This window comes from Microchirus variegatus (genome assembly GCF_963457635.1).
Source record: "Microchirus variegatus genome assembly, chromosome: 14".
Taxonomy (NCBI): Eukaryota; Metazoa; Chordata; class Actinopteri; order Pleuronectiformes; family Soleidae; genus Microchirus; species Microchirus variegatus.
Genome location: NC_139815.1, coordinates 16,331,323 through 16,352,101, shown reverse-complemented (window position 1 = coordinate 16,352,101; position 20,779 = coordinate 16,331,323). Strand labels below are relative to the sequence as shown.

General features: G+C 41.1%; 1 protein-coding gene across 1 annotated transcript in view; it reads right to left on the bottom strand.

Annotated features, from left to right (window-relative positions):
- Window positions 1-437: 437 nt before the first annotated feature.
- Window positions 438-20,779, bottom strand: part of cdh8 (cadherin 8) — a gene marked incomplete at both ends in the record, with an annotated part of 79,591 nt that continues 59,249 nt past the window's right edge. Inside the window, 7 exons of the mRNA XM_083901272.1 lie at window positions 438-931; window positions 1,096-1,347; window positions 4,317-4,434; window positions 5,155-5,276; window positions 8,181-8,317; window positions 15,275-15,519; window positions 20,430-20,617. Coding sequence (XP_083757398.1) covers window positions 438-931; window positions 1,096-1,347; window positions 4,317-4,434; window positions 5,155-5,276; window positions 8,181-8,317; window positions 15,275-15,519; window positions 20,430-20,617 — 1,556 coding nt within the window. The remainder of the gene's footprint in view (window positions 932-1,095; window positions 1,348-4,316; window positions 4,435-5,154; window positions 5,277-8,180; window positions 8,318-15,274; window positions 15,520-20,429; window positions 20,618-20,779) is intronic.

Here is a 20,779-nt window from a genome sequence, read left to right as displayed (position 1 = left end):
CAATGGAGTATGATGTCCACTCAAGCTTGAGAGAACCCAAAAATATCCATCATTTCACTTCATTGGGCAACTTTCAGCGAACCCAGGATTCTTCTGCTACTGGCAGTCACAGCAAATGACTAACACCCAAAATACTGCTAGACACTCCACAAAGGAATCTAAGTTACACTCCACAAGAATCATAGATCTCCTAATAAAAAGACATTGTTTGGCTCAACAATTACAATGCGCTTGACGTAGTAGATGACAACTGCTATCACTCTAATAAGAATACAAAAAGTTGGCCTCCCTTTTTAACTGTTTTTTTTTTTTGTTTGTTTGTTTGTTTTTAAACACCTGTTCCTAAAAGCCAGCAAACCCCCTAGCATTTAATACACAAGTATGCAGACAGAAAAAACAAATCGCAAAGGTCTTTTTTTTCTCTAACAAACCAAAGGTCAGGTCTCGCGGTCACTCTCGCCCACAGAGTAGAGCTCCCCCAGTCTTCTGAAGCGTGGCCCCCACTCTCTGAGATAGTCATAGTTCTGGTCTGAGTCTGATGATGCAGTTTCTAGTGAGCTGAGTGAGCCAGCAATGGATCCACGACCCTCGTATCCATAGATCTGTATGGAGTCATAAGGTGGCGCTGTTGGGTCGTTATCTGCCTCGTGAAGCCGTATGTTGATGAACTCGTCCACATCCACGCCATTGGGGCCCGATTGCTGGCCCGCCCGTGGCATAAACTGCAGGTCGGGCTTGATGTCCTTGCGAGGTAAGTAGCCACTGATGCCGTCTGGGTTCTGCAGCGTGGCTATGTCAAACGCCTCCGTGTCCTCCTCGCCACCTCCCTCGTCATCGTAGCGGATAATATTCTCTCTCACGTCCTCGTCATCCTTGATAATCAGAGGCTCGTTCTTGTGTCTTCTCAGGGTCACAAATAGTACTACTATTACTGTCAGAAAGAAAGACAGAAAAATGGAAGGAAGGGAGAAAAAAAAAAGGAAACAAAGACACAAAAAGATCTGGTCAAGCTTGATTTTCCGTCGAGACATCAAGGTAAGATAATGCACATTTTCATCCTCAATGACAATGTTACAGTACAAAAAAAGACCTCACCTAACAGCAGTATAATGCAGGCCAGGATGGCAATGAGGGCTCCCATACTAAGGCCAATAGGTAAGACATAAGCCTCCACATTACAGGACTGCACTATGCCGTCCTTGCTGCATCCACAGACTCGAATGGTCAGAGTGTTGGTGCTGCTCATCGGTGGATTCCCATTGTCCGTCACAATGATTGGCAGGAAGTACATCTCCTGTTTCTGCCGTCGGAAGGTATCATGTTTGGCTAGAATGCTGATTGAATTGTCTGTCAAAGGGAGGTAAAGGCAAAGATTATTTTTTTATTTTATGTGGAAAAAACCATTACTATTCATGCTGGCAACAGACTGAAGTTCCGTTTATTCAATTTTCGTGAGGATCGGTGCAGCATAAGGGTAAACTAATTTCACATCAATTGTCTACAGTGATTTGACTTACTTTTCATATCCTATTGATTTCAGCCACCTTCCATTTTCTCAACAGCCCCAATATAGGAATTCTGAAGAAGGGCGAGTCCAAATTCTCTGTGGCCTTTGAAAGCTCGAGAAATTAAGAGCGCCTGGCAGGTGACACTGACTTAGGAGATGGCACATTTCTGCCCAGAAAAGGTGCCAGCTGCTCTTTGATGACACTTCTGTGAAGCTGTCTACTCATTAGCTGGCTCTCCTTACCCTGCTCATATTATCAAACATTTGCATTCCCTTGAGAATCTACTCCTGCTGAGCTTATGGAAAATGTGCACGGTTCCTGATAGTCTAAATTTGATCACTCTTGCTTGAGGTTGCAACTGTCAAGAAGAGGGGAAACGGATCCGGTGATGCACTAAAGAGAGACGGGTCATGTTGAAACATCTGTTGACAGCGCAATCTCAATCAAAAGGTGGAGAGAGCTTCATGAGAGAATTGGACGCTTTGCACAATCTGTAAATAATGTGAACATATGCTCGGGTATATTTTCTTACGAGCGTTGCCACAAAGTAGTACTCTCGGATATGTCCCATTTCATTCGGATCACTCAGCAGTGCATAGTGAGTGGTCAAGTATTGACTATACTTTAGCAAAACACCAGGGCTTTTTCTCGTATACAGGCCATTTTTCCCCTTTTTTTGGCAAGTGTCGGTGGTAAAAATAGAAATAAACATTTCCTGCTTCTTGAAGAGGCAGTTATATAAATGAAACTGAATGAAGTCAAGTCGAGTTACATGGCCCCTGTGTTATTATCTTTTATATATCAGGGCACATGAACAATGTTTCATTGACTGATGGATGCTGATGAAAACAGTGTGTACATTGAAATGTTAATTCTCCCTGTAAGAAAACTCAAAGGCTCATTTGCATAATGTTAGTGAAGTGATGAATACTTTAATAAGTGGGAGGCTCCAAATGACAGCAGTGGCAGCAGAAGTGACAGTCAGACTTTGTTAACTTCTGAAGCCTCCTAAGATGATGTGAGTGACTACACATAGTGCATTAATTGATGCCAATAACGTTACAACAGTGCATGGAAAGAAGCGCTAACATATTCACCAATATAATGGTAGATTTGTATCACACACACTTCCTTTTTACATCTGCATTACCATTCTAAACACTGACCACAATAGGTGTTTCTGCATTGTGTTAATATGTGCTGCTTTATTGTTCATGTTTATTATTTTAGTGTTAAATTATTCATTGCGTACGCATTAAAAATGGAAATCAATATGAAATAATTGGTCTCACACAAGAGTACCCTTAACACCAGCTAAAATCATAAAAAGCACTCCCATTTGGAGTCAAAATTCACGATCAATAACTTATTATTATTTATGTATTATTAATGAGGGTAAACAGTGTATTAATAAATCTTAATTTGGTTCTTGAGCCTCTAACCTGGAAGCTGGGGTTAGCCTATATTTCTAAATAACAGGTCTACAGGACACCAACTCTCACCCAAATCTGAACCATGATGTAGCCTAAAAGCTGCAAAGGACATAGAGATACAGAATAATGAATAAACCACTTACAATCTATTGATTGTTGACTGTTTTTTTTTTTTTTTTGCCGAATGTCAGGGACTGGTTTGTAGGTTGAAAACTGAGATGATACTGACACAATTCCTAAAAATGTTTTTGAAAGCCTTTATAGTATATTTTTTTAGTAAATAAATCCCTTTTGTGTATGTGAAACAATGGCCAATTGTGCCACCAGTGAAATCACAGACTAATACAGAGGTCAATTAGAAAGTAGTATGTAGTTAAGTATTAAAGTTTTGCTCGCATTAGTCTCTGTCAGGTCCCTGTGTACAACTTGGGCTACAGTTGTAAAACCCATCTCTTTTAATGACTTGGACAATGCTGCAATTTGTTCCCAATCAGATAAACTAAGGGGCAATTGTTATTTCTTCTTTAAAGTTAACCATGGATTACAAAAATTGTTAAATTTGCATGATTTTTTATTTTAGCATTATGTGTGAGACAAATAAATCATGTTTGCCAGGCTGGTCCACTGCTGTTAAGTGTGAGATTATGCAGCTATTTTCTTGCATAATAACCAGCCTCTAATTTTTGTCACCAAACTCTCCGACAGGGCTTTACAACAAGTGGTGTGAAGATATCATCTTCAAATCAATCCTAAATTTTTGTATTGCATGTGATTTTTACACACTTTTACACACGTTATGCATTTATTTCAAAAGTTGTTTTTAATTGTGTTTAAAAAAAAAACTGTGTTTTTCTACTCAGCCTGCAGGGTTTCAGTTGAAAAACAGAAGGCTTGTACCATATGAAGAGTTTTTGACCTAAACTGGAAATATTACACAACACCATGAAGAACACAGCTCTTCAGATCATGGTATGGAAAGGATTGCAGGAGGAGAGGAATTGGATTGAGATGAGAGAAAAACAGCAAACAAACCAATGAGAGTATTTAGCAGACAAATTTAGTACCATCTGCCAGGCTGCAAAAGCTCCTAGGAAGTCATCCTACATTGAGCCACAAGACTACCACGAAAAAGCCATTTGGATCCCATTCATTTAGTTTCCTTCAAAACGCACTGGGGAGTGAAAAGAAGCTGGTGTCCAGACAATTTCACATCTGCTAATTGTGAGCTACACTGAGCCACCAGATTTCATCTCCAGTATTGCTAACATGCCGCGGGTTAGATATTGGACTGGAAAGCCATTGGAGGAATTTACAGAAACTTGAGTCAAGCTGTCACAAAACAGTTGCGTCTCTGCATTTCTTTTTTGTCTCTCACCTGGGTTGTTTTTGATGGTAAAATTGGGATTGTTGAGCATCTCGGGTACTAAACGATAGTCAAAGTAGTGGCCCTGGATTGGGTCGTCTTTGTCTACCGCGCTGACAGTCTGGATCACCTGTGATGAAAACAGAGACAGTAAGTTATACAGAAGAGAGCTCACAGCCATTAGAGGAGGCAGCCTATTCATTACTTCATTTTTTGCCACCTGAGACTGCCTCAGTGTGAAACTGGCTGGATAAAAACCTGATGAAATATACGCTCTATTCATTCCTGGAGTTTGAGATTATTATCAACGAGGTCCTGTCTAGTCTGGCACACTTTCTAGCTCCTGGCTCTATCTGTTAACCTGTCTTCATAGGTCTTATCGTGCTGTATGTCTTTATGATTGATTGGAAATTAGAATTCAGGACCTGCAGGACAGTTTTCTCCGTTTCCACCCCCTCCCAACTTTTCCTTCCCAGTTTCAACAATAGTCGCTATTGTATGACCACAGGTCCAGTGAATGAGGTCGATTGATGAAAATGAGAATGCTAAGTACTTATCTGGGATTTTTTGGCTAGGGGACTCATTGTGCCATCTGGAGGAAGACATGAAAGGCAGTCTTGAATTATGATCCACTCTGATCAATCCTGACTGCTCTCATTTCCCCTTTGCTCTGGACACACTGTGTCAAGGGAGGACTGTTGCAGGGAACAGGACCACACTCCCACCTCTGTAGATTCCCCGCGAAATAAATAGGCTATAATTCACTGTGGCTAGTCATTACAAGGGAGAAGAGAGCGAGAGAGAGAGAGAGAAAGGGAGAGAGGACAACATAAAGTGATGAATTACTCACCTGTCCGGGATTTCCGTTTTCACACAGAAAGGCCTCGTATTCAGTGGCAAACTCAGGGGCATTGTCATTTATGTCCATTACTCTTATCGCCACAATTGCTCTTGATATCTGACTGTGATTTCCTACAGACAGACAGATAGATAGATAGATAGATAGATAGATAGATAGATAGATAGATAGATAGATAGATAGATAGATAGATAGATAGATAGATAGATAGATAGATAGATAGATAGATAGATAGATAGATAGATAGATAGATAGATAGATAGATAGATAGATAGATAAAAAAACAAGAGAGAGAACGGTGAGTTAGCAAAAATATATGTTTTGTAGAAAACAATACAAACAACAGGGTTACACATGGAATTTCAGGTAAATTATGTGACCTAGTTTTAATTTCCTTTGTTTTTCCATTTTTATTTCTCTCTCAATTTCCTGAACTGATGGAGGGACAGATGATAAGCCACATCAATCGACATTACAGGCTGTTATCAGTGATGCAAAACAGGATTCGAGGCAACAGAAAAGAAAAGAAAAAAAAAATCCATTCAAAGTGCTTTTGAAAATCCCCTGTACCCTGTAATGTTTAAAACATGAGGGTTAAACATGCATATTAATGAGTCGTTGGTAACTGAAGTCTAAAAAGACAATAAAAGGCAATTTAATTAGATTAGATGTTGATTGGAATTATTCATCGCTGGTAATTGACAGTCCCTTTCAAGAGTCCATGTGAACTGTTGTATTTATGAGCATGTTCCTGATGCCAGCTTCTTAAGCAACCCATTTATCTGGCCTTAGAAAGTGGCCTCGGTAAACCCAACCGAATTTGCCAGCGATTTTTTTTTTAACTCCGTAGATCCATCTGGCAAGGACGCCCTTTTGGCCAACTACAGAGTCTCCGAAAAAAGGGAAGAAGAGCAGCTGTCTTCCGATTTGGCTGTTGCTTCCATTTTAGGCAACTTGCTCCACAGAGCTCCCCCAGGCAAAAGTCGTTAGACCCCATTACTAGATTGCCATTGTTTCGAGAAAACTACAAGACTGTATGTCGACACGTTTTCTTTCACTCTGCATAATATGTCATCTGGATCATTGGTCTGACAGTGGACAGAGGCATTTTGATCTAAGTCCATTGGTCATGCTTCTCGGAATTGGGAAGTGACTGCACCCTTTCCAGACCTAGATCCAGATCTGGCATTAGCCATGCTACTTAGAAAGCCATGTCACTGTGGCACCAGAATACTTTTATATTTTTTTTTTATTTAATTGACTCTTTCATATAATTTTATCCTACAAGAGGGATAATGACTTGTGATTGACAGCAAGTATAGTGAGGACTCAAAGCCTTCACTTCCCTTATTCTCCATCCTGTTATATAAGTATTATAGTTATTATGTGTTACACTGTGTATAGGTTTATAAAAAATATTTTGGACTTATGTCTACATTTGCCTCTGGCCAAGAGGACTGTATTTGCCTGAAAATACCACTTTTCCATGGACCACTGTTTATTTTACTATATATCCCTATGCTTTGCATGGAGGACAAGATGCCCAAGAAAATTCAAGACCTTGAGCAGACCTGGGGACAGTTTGAAAAAGCGGTAAGCAGTGAGGGAGTGGGAATTGACAGTCTGATAGACAGCATAGATGGATTAGGGCAGATGGAGAGCACGAGGCAGAGACCAACCTCCTGCAAAAGTGACTTTCCCCCAGCAGCAGCAGCAGCAGCAGACAGGGAATAGAATCTGATTAGTCAGATGTCAACTGATGCAAGGCAGCAGAACGCATATCTGTTTGGGTGGCAAATGGCATCGGTATAGAACTGGGAACACATCTATTCCTCTTCACGCCAGAGAACACACTGGCTCCCCCCTCCCCATCCGTGAAGAATAAGCAAAACTTCCATATTTATTTTGGAAAATTCCTATTAGGTGCTCTCAGAGATGCCACTATCTGCAGACGCAGTTACTTTGCCAAGAGGCATGCAAATGCATTTTATATGTATGGGTGTAAGACATGACAAGACACCCAGCTTATCAAATGAGACACATTCAAATCTTCCATCGGGGCTGCAGTGATGGAGGGATTTGTCTGTACTGCATGGCCGACACATTACGACAGTGTTTATGCTTCCATTTGTTTGGACAATTAATGTGTGTTGACTATGATTAAGAAGAGAAAGGGATTGATACGAGAGGAAGAATGGAGTTAGAGATAGATAGAGAGAGAGAGACAAGGAGGACATGGAAAAAAGTTACAAGCTGTGTAAATTTCTATTCCAATAGCCTCAAGGGGTACATTAAGCTTTATCACAACATACAGTCCCCCTGAAACAATCTGTATGCAAATAAAGCCTTACATATGGTTTGAGCTGTTTGTAGCTCTGCTGGCAAGATTTTCCACGTAGTCAGTGAGTTTTGTGGTTCGCAGATGTTCTTTAATCTGTAATGGATGCTGGCATTGGAGCAATCCACTCTAGAGCATGTCTTTAAAACTGTTTATTTGATACATCTTAATGTTCTTTCACTTGTACAAATTGACTACTGAGCTGTTTAATTCAATCAAAACTCAGCAAATTAACGCATACAGTGCCTCTGCGGATTCAAACGCTTATTGTTTGTGCCACAATCTTGAAGTAAATAAAAAGGGCTGGTTTACAAAATACTATACTGAACAGAGTTATGTGAGCAGAGGGGTCAGAGACTCCTTTGACTGACTCCAGAGTCGATCAGAGAAAGAAGGCTGTACACGTCCTCCTGCAGTTCTCCATCTAGTCATCCATTGTCTACCACTTTATGCTCCGCACGAGGTTTGTGAGCCACTGGAGCCAATCCCAGCTTACGTGGGGCAAAAGGCGGGGGTACACCCCGGACAGGTCGCCAGTTCCTGCCGTTCTCAATTTTCTTAAAACTTGCATGCCAATGAATTTTGAACAATGTGTTGGTTTTTTAAAGTAGGACATTACGATTCACATGGAAGGGCATGCACAGCAGGGGGAGAATAATTCAGTCTTCCAGTTACTTACTGACTTCTGTGGCAGTTACTGTGATGTTGTGCCACATGTCTGTCTCCCGGTCCAGCGGCTTGGCGAGTGTGATCTTCCCATCGTCTACATTGATGTTAAACTGCCTCTCCAGGTCTGTGTGCCGATCGATGAAGTATCTGCAAAGACAACTGATCATGATACATTTGACCCAAAACTTTAGCAATGGCACCAGCAAAGCGTCTTTAGCAGTCCCCTGTGTGTGTTGTGGCTAACGGGACCTTACCCATCGATAGAAACCACGAGATTAATGCACATTTAAACAGCCAGAAATCAATGATTACATCTGAGGAACCTATTACAGGCCGCACATTAGCAGCAGGGAGACATTAAAGCCCCATACGATCATAGTGACACCCCCCCCTCCTGCAAAAAAGACAGCAAGAGCATGTTATGTCAGGGTGAGAGATGAGGTGGTGTTAACCCTGTTTGGGTTATGTCAACACTCAATGGCTCCCAAAGGCTTTGAATTACTAAGTGAGGACAGCATTGTGTCAAAGAGAAAGGAGGAGGTTGGTGGATGTGATTGAAATAAACCAGCAAGCATTACGTGTGACCTTGCTTGACCTTTGACAAATGAGCAACTTATATAGCATCTTGTCAGTAACACAATTTGATGTTGAAGTGATTAAAACACACACTTTCAAAAAAAAAAAAAAAAAAAATTAATTCCTGATTCTATTTTTTGTGTGGCCCACCTGTGACATGCTGTATTTTTGATGTATTTACTGTCTCAAAAATACAGCTGCAAAACAAGAAACTACTCTGTTTAAAAAAAAAAAAAAAAAAAAAAAAAAAAAACTCCATTAGCGAACATGCCACTTGAACCTGTGAAATCTTCCCTTCATGTTGCGACAAGCACATCTCAAATTCTTGTGATGAGCCTACACAAAACAGACTAAAAAAGAAGCCGTCATCATGGGTCAGTTTCGGTTTCACTCATTTCATTAGATTTGACGTGTGAGAGTCGCAAACATCCTACTCAACCAACACACAGAGCCCCAATGATTCACATGAGCTAATTACACCACATGCCACACAAGTGTCTCCAAACCTCCAGGACAAATTGTCCCTGTTACTGCCTCTCATCTTCTCTCTCCCTCCTTCTCTCACACACATCTTCCCTTCGAAATGTCTTGCCTTTTTACGAAATAAAAGAAACTTATAACTTAACTTAATATTTTACTTCTCCTCATGAAATCTATCAGTTGGGTCTAGCTGGGTTTCATTTTCTTTTTCTCTCCTCTCTACCCCATTTTCTCCTTTCACCCCAACCGGCTGAGGCAGATGGATGCACATGTTTGAGTCTGGTTCTGCCAGAGATTTCTTCCTGTCAATTCTTTTTTTTCTTCTTTTGTCACACCCTCTGCCCTGCACAGACATCCCTCAGCCACCAGGGACCCTTCTGACACGGACTCCCCGTCTTCCTAGATGAGACCCTGGGTCTCTCCAGTGGAACCGCTTATCCCTATCAGTACAGACCTATTGGCAGGAACCCTGGAGTATTTATACGAAATAAAGAAGAGGAAGGGCAGAAAGGAAAGGGATGGAGAGAGGTGAAAAAGAAAGACAGACAAAGAGCCAAAGACAAAGACACAAAAACAACAATTTATATGAAGGAGAGCGCTGCTTGGTTGGGAATGAAATAAATAAACCACTGGCCCAGATTCCAATTGTTGGGAAGATGTAGCGAGCCATGACATTTTCATTTTTGAGATGAAATGGTGTAAAATCCTCTAGACACTGGGCTGGGAGACGTCCATGAGGACCCTCCCCTCCCCCCACTCTCTCTATTTCTCTGTTGCCCTGCAGACGCTGAGCACTTTCAAGACAGGCAGACAGCAGCAAACCACCTGGGACTAGCCTCTCTCCTGCAGACAGAGTGGATCCCAGTCAGACTCTGACAGCCTCACGTGGAAGCGAGGAGACAGACCCTGAAATGTTCTGCCACCTGTCACTCAAATTGACAACGTGATGTGAAAAGAATTAAAAGCAAATAAAAAAAACGATATCCAGCGCTGTGCGTGTGCAGCTTTTTCTTAGAGTGTGATGTTGAGGATGTGTGCAAGTGAGAGCGCGCACGTGTCTCCTCTCGCAGCGACTTTGCTTTACTTTTCACAAGCCTCTAAATGGCATTGGACTGACCTCAGTCTAACAGTTGAACATCACTTAGACGCTGCTGGTGCCAAATATTTTACAGCAGAGTAACTGACGAGTGTCGGCCGAATGATCTAAGACATATTTCGCCTCACTATCAAACAAATGTGACATGCTACCCAAAATGCATCAGTGTGAGAGGGGATCATCTGTGCATAAAAATAAAGATGAGCATACGGTTGTAATCGAGGAGATTATTTCCTCTTTTCAGACACATGTGAAGGGATAGTTCAGGTTTTTAAAATGTGATTGTCTGCACAGATCGATCCATGCTCTCACTTAAAAACATGGCTGCCATTAGGGACACAGGGGAAAACGTGCCACTTAACGTGAGGACCATTCAATTACGCGTCTCCGCAAACTACACATGCAGATTTTCTCTGTGGACTTTGGTGGGAAGAGTGAGCAGTTAAAGTTGCTTTCCCAGTCGGAAAAAAAAACTGTCTGACAGTGAGATAGAATAGTTAACTAGTACAACACAATGTTTAGAACTTTACATCTGAGAGAGAGAGAGAGAGAGAGAGAGACAGAGAGAGAGAGAAATCTGTTTTTTTTCCCCAGAAGGCACAATTGCAGTTGTGAGCATTTAGCATAACTCCATATGCATGACCCATTATGTAAAAAGTAAAGAAGGTAAAGACCTGATTTTGTTTTGTTTTGTTGATACTGGACAATAGTAGGGACCAAAAATGGTGAAAAGAGAAGAGGAGTAAGATCCAGAAGAATGACCATATGTAAAGCATCCCTAAAGCCTTTATTTATGGGCCCTCTGAAGTGGATGTAGGTCAAAAAAGGATTTCAGAACCCAAACTGCAGATAGGAGCAGTAAATAACATTCCGATTCAGTTTCTCACGGATGCTCTTGTAAACAGGTGAGGCAGACGGTAGAAAAAAAAAAATGTACAGGAAACACAAAAGTCAAAGAATGAGGAGCTGAAGCGAGCTAAATAGAAGTACAAGGTCAAACTGCAGATGAACTGACACACATGAGATGTATAGTAGAGGTGAGGAACATCAGGGGCAGGGGACAATCTTTGTTACAGCCTAACCTCACAAATAAAGAGACGGCATCTTCATGGAGTTCTGACTCCTGACTGATTAAACGTTGTGGGATACTGGAAAAGTTTCTCTCTGAATTTACCCTTGAGACCAAACGTCTCATGTCAGTGAGCAAACACCACATCAGCGACACCCGCCATAAATTAGAAAACAGTTTCACTGAATGAAACAATACAAATGTGTTATATTTACTAACCATTATATGTATTTCAACCACACATACCAGGCAGGCTGGTGCAGATGTGTAGGCGTAGGCGTAGGCCTATATGTGAAAGTGGGTGCTGGGTTTTGTGTTTGTCTGTGTGGTTAAACGCATCTGCATGAATTGAAAAAGAAGAGGTGAAAAAGCTCATTTTTTTTCCTCTCCCTGCAGAGAATAAAATTTGTCAGTGACATTCCTGCTTGTTATTAGGTCAGTAACTCTACTGGGAGCATCATTGATGCGGAACTAATTTTTTCCGTCCCCTGAATGCTGACCAGTGGTGTTTTGACACATAGTTTTTTTTTTTTTTTTTTTTTATTGTTGTTTGAGAACTTTTTTTTTTTTTTAACAGACAAAAGAGTGTGAATAGCAGCATAAAGGATCTTTGGTTTCCTGGAATTTTGCATCTTCATTTGTCCTCCTGCAGCATGTCATCTGCGCTAAAACAAGAAAGCCTGCAGAGACAAACGAGCTTTTACAGAGATGCATTGCATCCCTGCAGATGTGCTCAGCAATACAATAATTAAAAGGGGAATAATCCAAAATGTGTTTAAGTTTCTCTGGTAATGCTCGTCACATTTATGATATGTTGAAATACAAATACAGCCACACCCTATTTCGTGAAATTCAGCCATTTTCGGTCAGACGGCTGCCGTGAGTGCCAGATGTCACATCACTTTCTACTGTATGTGTGATCAGTCAGGTGGAAAATGACAGAGCACAGGCTCCAGAAAGGAGCAATACTGAAGCAGTGTTTCATGGAGTGCACCTGAAATGTTGTTGGTTGGATAAGTACAGCTAAGGGTCTGTGTGTCTCCTGAGTGCATGGGACATGGAGGCCCACTAGAGCGCTCACGCCCGAGTGGCTTTCTACTCCGGGTTGGTCTGGAGGTTGTGTGTATGTGTGGGAGGGGTCTAATCAGAACCATCGACTTGAGAGCTCATGGTGATCAGGTTTATATTTACAGTTGCCTCTGCTCTCCTATAGATCCAGCCTTTGCAAACTAGTTACGCACGAGGTGAGAAAAAAAGAAAAAGGAAGAGCAGGACACTTGGCTTGATTTGTATAATTTACAGCTACTCCAAGTGTATAGAACAACGTTCTTTGGGAACAAATAATTTATCTAATAATGTAACGGCCTTTGCATCAGTTTCACAGTAAAAAAAAAAATACTGTTTTTATACAATGAAAACCCCCACTATGCATTTAGAGATGCAGCAAAGATGATAAACAGATGAATTGGTAGATAATTTCCATTTACAACTGTCCCATCATGTCAGATAATTGTATATATATATATATATATATATATATATATATATATATATATATATATATATATATATACATATATATATATACATATATATATATACATATATATATATTTTTATAAACAGCAATTAGAAAGTGAAAAACTACATTCCTAGAGTTTACAAAAAGGGAAATAATATTAGAAATAATATTCATTTGAAAAATGGTGTGTTACTCAATTTTATAAGTTGCCATCCCATGTGCATTGCAGACAAACACAGCTTTTAAAGTAGAAGAGCTTTGGTTTATTGAGTGGTGAAGATTTTTGTCTTTAAGTCTACATTATTTACAACATGCTTCTGATCTTGTAAGAGGCATTTCTGGGGCTACAGCCTTCTGTCAGCCAGTATATGTGGAGGATTAAAATCTTTTAGACATAATCATTTTATCACCCAAAAGCCTTGCAGAGTTACAGGCTAATACAAACCATGACTGGAAGTAAAATCAAATGGTCTTTGGTGAGGGTGATACATCATTCTAAGCCCTCCATGACAATAGCTTGTTTCATCTCATCCCCCGACAAAGAAAACACTTGACGTCCATGATAGATCATACTCATTTTGAAGATTTGCAGGAGGCCGGCTGGGAATTGGTGTGGGTTTTGGTCAAGAGAGAAAATCGTAGAGATGACGTTATTTGTGTTTACAAAATACATAGCGGCAAGTGTCTGATTCTGCGTTTTATCTACGTACAGGCATTACATATCATCAGTATCAGTGTTTCTTACAGAAGCTGGAAGATGAATATAGTATAACTAGTTATTCTATTAGCCACGTAGCCTCATTTTTAATTCCACATCTTCAACTTGGAAAATGAAATGCAAAGTTTGTGAATGGGCTTGATTTTAAAAGAAAATCTTAACAGCTCCTTAACCACATTTCCTAAAAAAAATAAAAAATGTTTTGTTAATAAAGTGTATCTTTTGTGCCTGACGGTCACAAAGAAAATGAGCAACAATTTCTCCTGGGCAAAAAAAACATTAAGAAAAAAACATTAAAAAAAAAGAGAAAATGTCTCCACAAAATTAGGAAATTAATGATTGCATAAACTACAAAGCGAGCATGAATGAACAGCCTGAGGAAAGTGAAAAGAAGAGAAGAAGAAAAGAAAAAGAAAAGAAACTCGATCACAAATTGCCAAAACTTCAAGTTATGTGATGCAGTGCTTTTGACGTAGTTTTCGTTTTATCATGCTCAAAACATTTTTACAAGTGCCACAAACAGGATGTTGAAGCCTGGACAGTTTCATAGCAGCAAATGTGTGAAAAGATCGTGTCAGCAGGGTGCTACCATCTGGGTGCACACTCATTCATTATTTAGTCAATGTTTTTTCTCTCGCTCTCTCGCTCCCTCTCTCTCTCTCTCCAACTATAATGTACTGAAGGTGGCGCATAAAAAGAAAGTAGGCAAATCTACATGGAACAACTGCATATCATTCAGAGGAAAATGCGGTTTCTCTGAAACTGATTTCATTCACTTCTCTCGTTCGCTCTAAAACACAATTTTGCTTCCGCGGACAAAAGGGGACTAGGGCATGGAATAAGAACAGAGAAGAGTCAAATATGTCATTATACATGAAATATATGAAATATTCCTCTCCTTAAAAGGGGACAGACATGATGCAACCTCTGGGCTCAATTCCTCCAGGCAATCTCATCACTAAACATGAGGATGCCACCAGACAAGGGGAAAAAAAATAATGTAACGTGAAAGGCGGCCTGCTCTGTAGCCTCAGCCAATCTATGAAACCCAGTCTGCTCCCTGCTCGCCATGCAATTACACACAACCTGTTGAGTGTTGTCCCGGGAATGCGGTCAGCAAGTCGCTAGAGGATTAATGAAATGCCAAGATGGAGGGAGAGAAATTGCCTGTATAACCTATCCTCAAGGTGCCCTTGTGGTATTTTCCAAGAATGAGTCACACATCAGGATAATATAGCAGCGCCTTGTAACGCGGTGAAAAAGAAAAGTTGCGCTGCCTTCTCCTGTATAATCTTTCTTTTTAAGTACATCTGTGGAAATAAGAGCAATCATCAAGTTGCCTCCTCACTGCCACAGACACAAAGAGAATACTACAGCCTCCAAAGGTCACAGCCAGGCTTGAATGGATTTAATTGCATGTCTCAGTGTCAAATCTTTTATTAAAACATGTCATTGCAGCCTGAAAAGTCCCATTTGTTTGCATTTTCTGTCCGCCATCTCTTGGTGTTACAGATAAAAGCTTCTTTTTTTTTTTTTTTTTCTTTCAATTTCTTCAAGGTTTTTTAATGTACAGTCAAGAGCAAAAAGAAGCAGAGTGAAACTTTTCTCAGTAGCTCACGGTTTAACTGTGTTCATTTTCGTACCTGACAGGGCTTGCCGTGTAATCTGGATCCCTGGCGGTGACCGTCCCTATGACTGTGTTGATGGGGGCGTTCTCGTTCACTTCCAGTGAGTACATAGGTTTGGAGAAAACAGGGGGCTCGTCGGCGTCTTCAACCACAATCTTTACCGTGGCTGTGTCCTTGAACGGCCCACTGCCCGGCTCCAGGCGGAGGTTGGTGGCCTCCACTTTCAGCGTGTAGGCTCTCTTGCTTTCGTAGTCCAACGGCTGTGTGTGTGGGGGGCACGGAGAAAAATGACACATTAGCACATTATGCACAAGTAATGTAAGCTATGTAGAATTTTTAGATGATCTTCATTTGTTCCAGATTACAGGAAAGGATGTCCGTACCTTTCACGCATAAAACATTTGATCAACTCATGAAATATGATGAATGGATTAATGTGATGTGCCGCATGTTTTACATAATTAAATTTACCAGTCGTGGAATCATTTATAAGAAATTAAATACTTAGTCACTGGATTACGTATTTAAAGGTGCAATATGTAAGAATGTGGCCAAAAACGGTTACTACATTCAAATTCAAAATACCGAGGTGTTTTAGTTTTCGTTTTCTGACGTAACTGGCAACCCGTGGTTGCTCGGCAGCTGAGACTCTACTGACTGCAATGATTGGTAGACGGCGGTAGGTGGCGCCACATTCCAAAACGATGATTTCAAAACATAAACATGATTTGCAGTCTGCAAAATATTTTTTTAAGGCAAATATTTTGGCTGTACTGTTGTTGTTGGTGAGTTCAGTTTGTTATATGAATATTATTCCTGAGTCTCTGTGACATATTAGGAGGATTTTATGGCCTGTTGCTTTGGATTTATGACATAATGCACCTTTAAACTTTTCACCTCAATCAGCTGCAACAATGGAAACAACAGAGCAATGCATAACAAACATTTTTTCTCATCTGCTTCTATGCTGAAACTCTTATATACTAGTTTGATTTTACAGATACATAATGTTTTTTTACACTTGAATGCGAAGAAACAGCCGCTGTTGTAGACAGTGATCTGCCTTGTTGCCGCAAACCAAATTCATTTTCTATCATCATTTTCATTTTAATCAGTTGGTCACAATAATTGTAATTTTCAGACAGGCACAACCTGTAAATATTTCCCAGTCTTTATCGGCATGAAAGAACACAAATCTCCCTGCTAATACTCTCTGTGACAGTCGATTATCAGGGCTTTCATCCCGCTATCACAACCAGGTGGCATAAAATAAATGAGAACAGGTACTTATTCAGGACGATAAAGAATAGTGTAATTTCCCAGTGAGAAATAAACACATTTTGTTCACGACATGTCGCCACGTGATTGACATATCTGTTTAATCCCTGTTTTCACGTGCTATATGCTGCCATATTTCTTTTAAAGACAGCTCGTCATTAATATTTAAGAGAAAGAGGAGAGTCAGAATTTTACTCTCTTGGCATCTCTGAGGACACCCCAGACTGTCACAATTTCATTCTGTATCACCTCTGGTTGCTCTCAGACTACTAGAATAATGGGATCAAGTCACTACCTCACTCCATAACCAGGATTTATAGGGAAATCAAAAGTGGGCCTTTGCCGCTTGAGGGGATGGGAACTGGCTTGGGGAAAGAGGATGACAAGGAAGAGGAACAAAAACAAGAAATGTATTTAGTCAGCAGGCAAGGGGAAATTGTCCCTGAGGTCAGACAGGATCAGTGCTGAAAGCTCATGGGGCCAGAGAGGGCAGGTGCACGAGTGGATGGGGAGTCCAGGGGGTTCAGCTGTTGAGACTATATCAGCAGCCGGGAGTGGGTGTTGGTGGGGCAACGACCTAAGGCTTTCGATTTCCACACTCCCACACTCCTGGCATCAGGACAAGACAGACCTAAGCCCCTGAAGCCTCTCCAAGCCCCACTCCTCTACGCTCAGAGAAGCTATTTGGAACACTTTCATTATTAACCTCCCCTTCTTCTTCTTCCTCCTCATCCTCCCCCTACGCTTCGCTCCCGACGCCCAACCCGCCCTTCACTCCTTCCTTTTCGTTCTGATCACACTGTCTGTGTTGGCAAAGTATAGAGTGTGGCCAGACCTCGAGCCATTGGATCTTTCTTTCTTTCTTTCGAGAATATAGGCTCACATCTCTCCGCTTGCGACTGGTCAAATTTTTACCCAGACCTGACAGCATGTAGAAGCAACTCATTACATTTGTTTCCAGTGTCCTGACATTAGTGCTGACACATTTAATTACACTAAATCCACTAAGACGGTTTGAGGAAAAACAATTGGAAAATAGCTATTTGAATGGGCCCAAGTTAAGTTGGGGACAAAAATATTTTTCAATATCAATTATAAACCCAGATAAAGCAACAATAAAGCAGGCAAGATACATTTTGAGCCATCCACATTATTAATCCAATAAATACATTAAATAAATAAGTAATCCACTTCTATTTCTATGCATGGTGCAGCAGCAGTTGAGCTATGTTGCATAGTGTAAACAACTTAACTGAGTGATGCTAAACTTCTAATAAGATGTCCACTACACTCATTGACAAAGGGACATCCCCCCTCCCCTCCCCTCCCCTTGTCATGTCCCACACCACACCCGCACTACATCATTCTTTGGTCTCTCTCCAAAATTAGCATCACATCAGTATGTACACGGGCCATTAAGAGACTTCAACTCTCAGCGTTGGCTGCAGAGCTCAGAGTCCCGCTAACGTCCCTTGACGGGCCTGGGGCCTGACAGATAAAAAGCTTAAAACCCAAACAGCAAAGAATCTCTGCGCTGGTCTGTGCCTCTCCAGGCTCAGTTAAATCAATATGTTTTAACCTTGCTGCAAAGGGTCTTAGGCCGGGTTCACACTGGATGCGCGTGCGGAGCGTGGCGGCTGCAGCGCTGATCTAATCTGCTTTGTTTCACGCAGCTCTGTTGTTCACACAGGGAGATATATATAGGGATTCGAGGGCGACCGAAATGCTGCGTGCTTTTACTTTGAATCGGGACCAAGATGTGTCGTGTTTACATAACATTATGTGACAAATTCAGATGTTGAAACTGTGTTGAAAGATCATATTTTTTACTGTCCGTTTTACTGTGGCTGTGTGATGTGTGAAAAATAGACACACCTGAGACGCCTGTCTCACAGAGGCAGCGTGGATGCCTCCATCAGTTAACGCGTGTGCCTAAATGAAAAATGACATGCACCGTGCTGCAGACTCGCCACATGCACATACAATGTGAAACCTGTGTGTGCAAAAAAAAAAAAACTGCCTTCTTTTTTAGATGTACCGCTGTTAATGGGGACAGGGTGCTTTGGAGGAATTCACACTGAATCTTTTCAGCGTCTATTGTCACCCTGGTTTGTTCGATACGATCGGTGCTGATGTAGAACAAAAGACAAATATGAATATCAACTGTTTCTTTTATCTGGAGACACTGCTGAGCAAATGCTTTGCTGTTTTCCCAGTACATTATCATCTATCCCGGGGGCCCGGGGTTGGGCCAACTCAGGGCCACAGAGAGGAAGTTGAGCAGACATGGAAAGAGGGAGGCTCTCTGCGGGGCACGGAAGTGGAGGTTGCCAAAAAAGACTAACACATTTGACATTTGCTTTGTCAACAGTTGGAGTTTTATGACTTTGCGTCGAGTTTGTTCTCTGGCACTGATGTTTTCTTTAGTGGCAGTGAACTGTATTCCCCGGCAGATTGCCACGACTCTTATACATTCCACCTCCCACACAGTTCATTGTTCACACTTTGACAAAGTCACACCGTGTGTCCTTGGGGGTAATATCATTTTACATCACAACACAATAGCATTCCATATTTGAGTGATGTATGGCTGCTCGCTTCAGACACCGAACCAACCACGACTCAAGACAGTGAGAACGCCCATCTATCAATCATGTGTTGTGATTCAACATATGCAAAGATCCTCTTCCAAGTAAAGCTTATAGATGTATATAGAATGCAGAATACATGCATATATAATGGCATGTGCTGTGGCATCTTTGATAGCACGTGTTCAAATCTCAGTTTGAATCGTCGCGGATGTCCTTTGTCTAAACTTCAATGAAGGTCACAGTTGTATTAAAATGCAGTGCCGTTTTCAAATGTAAATTACACATACTGTTATATTGAGGCTTGCACGCTCTGCTGTCGACAGAAAAGCAATGATAGCTCTGCTTAAACTTAATACAGCTTATATCCTGTAGGAAATATCCGCACTGCGTTGGTGAGAGCCTGACATAAGTATGAGTTGCTATGTTCATTATTTGCAATAAAGCGAGTTACTTAGCCTCTATCGCACTTTTGAAATTAACCGATGAATACAACGCTGCTAATTCCAACACTTGCATCGCCATCATCACATTGTATCATTAAGTGCTAATGTGTTTGTCTTAAGGCAAAAAGCAAAAATTAGGGTTTCGTGACAAGAGTGTTGCTTGTCTGCCTCAGGACGATGTACCTGAAAAATTTTGATAAACAAGTTTTTATGTTGATTGTCTTTTTTTTTTTTTTTTTCAGAACAACCACTGCTAAAGTGACCCTTGAGCAAGGCAATTACCCAGGAACTGCTGTGATGAAGTTGTAATTTGAACAAAGAAGAGGGAAAAGAATTCACCTCTCAAATGTGAGTGTTATAACATTGTCAGAAACAACAGGCAACTTTAAGTCGTGTCCATCTGCTCTTGTGGCAGTGTGAGTAACCAAAGTGTGAATGAGGGCAATACACAGTACAGCCATTTGCTTTAAGCTGCTGTTGTTTAAGGCTAATTTGAAAATGAGATCATGTTAAGAGCAAGAAAAATAGTAATTCAGCAACTCCTCTTACGTTCCATGTGTCATATTTATTTGTCCACACACAGAAAAGCAGCATTAGAAATGTTTATTTGATTTATTTAACGTGGATGTGATGGTAGAATTTATTCTGACATTTTTTCCAGTGCGATCAATTGTGTGAAAAGATGTTTTAGAAATATATTTTGCAAATGAAACGTTGCTTTAGCGCCAGGGCTACTCAGGGGAATAGGCCCTCTAGTGTTCTCTTAAACTGCTTTGTGTAATTTCCAGGTAATGTTCAAGTTGGCTCATGTGAGAACGTAGGAGGAGAAAGGACAGCCAGTGAGTTTCTGGGTCTTACCCTTTTCAGTCGGAGGATCCCCTCTTGCGTTTGCGCATCCGTAACAATCTCGAACGTGCCTTGGTCGTCCCCTTCGATGATGCCATAGGATGACTTGGCGTTCTCACCGATGTCTCTATCATTGGCCTTCACCTTGCCTCCCATCGTCCCGAGCGGCAGGTCTTCAGGGATTACAAACTCGTACAAACCTGGGACAGAGGAGACGTAGCTGTTTGGTTTTGGAGAACTGTTGATCAAATGTGACTGAAAATGTACAGCACTGCATCTTAATTTGTCATTACAGCAGCGGGAGGATTACCTCTCTGAGGAGCCTGCTTGATACAATTTACAAAATAAAATGGATTTTCCCC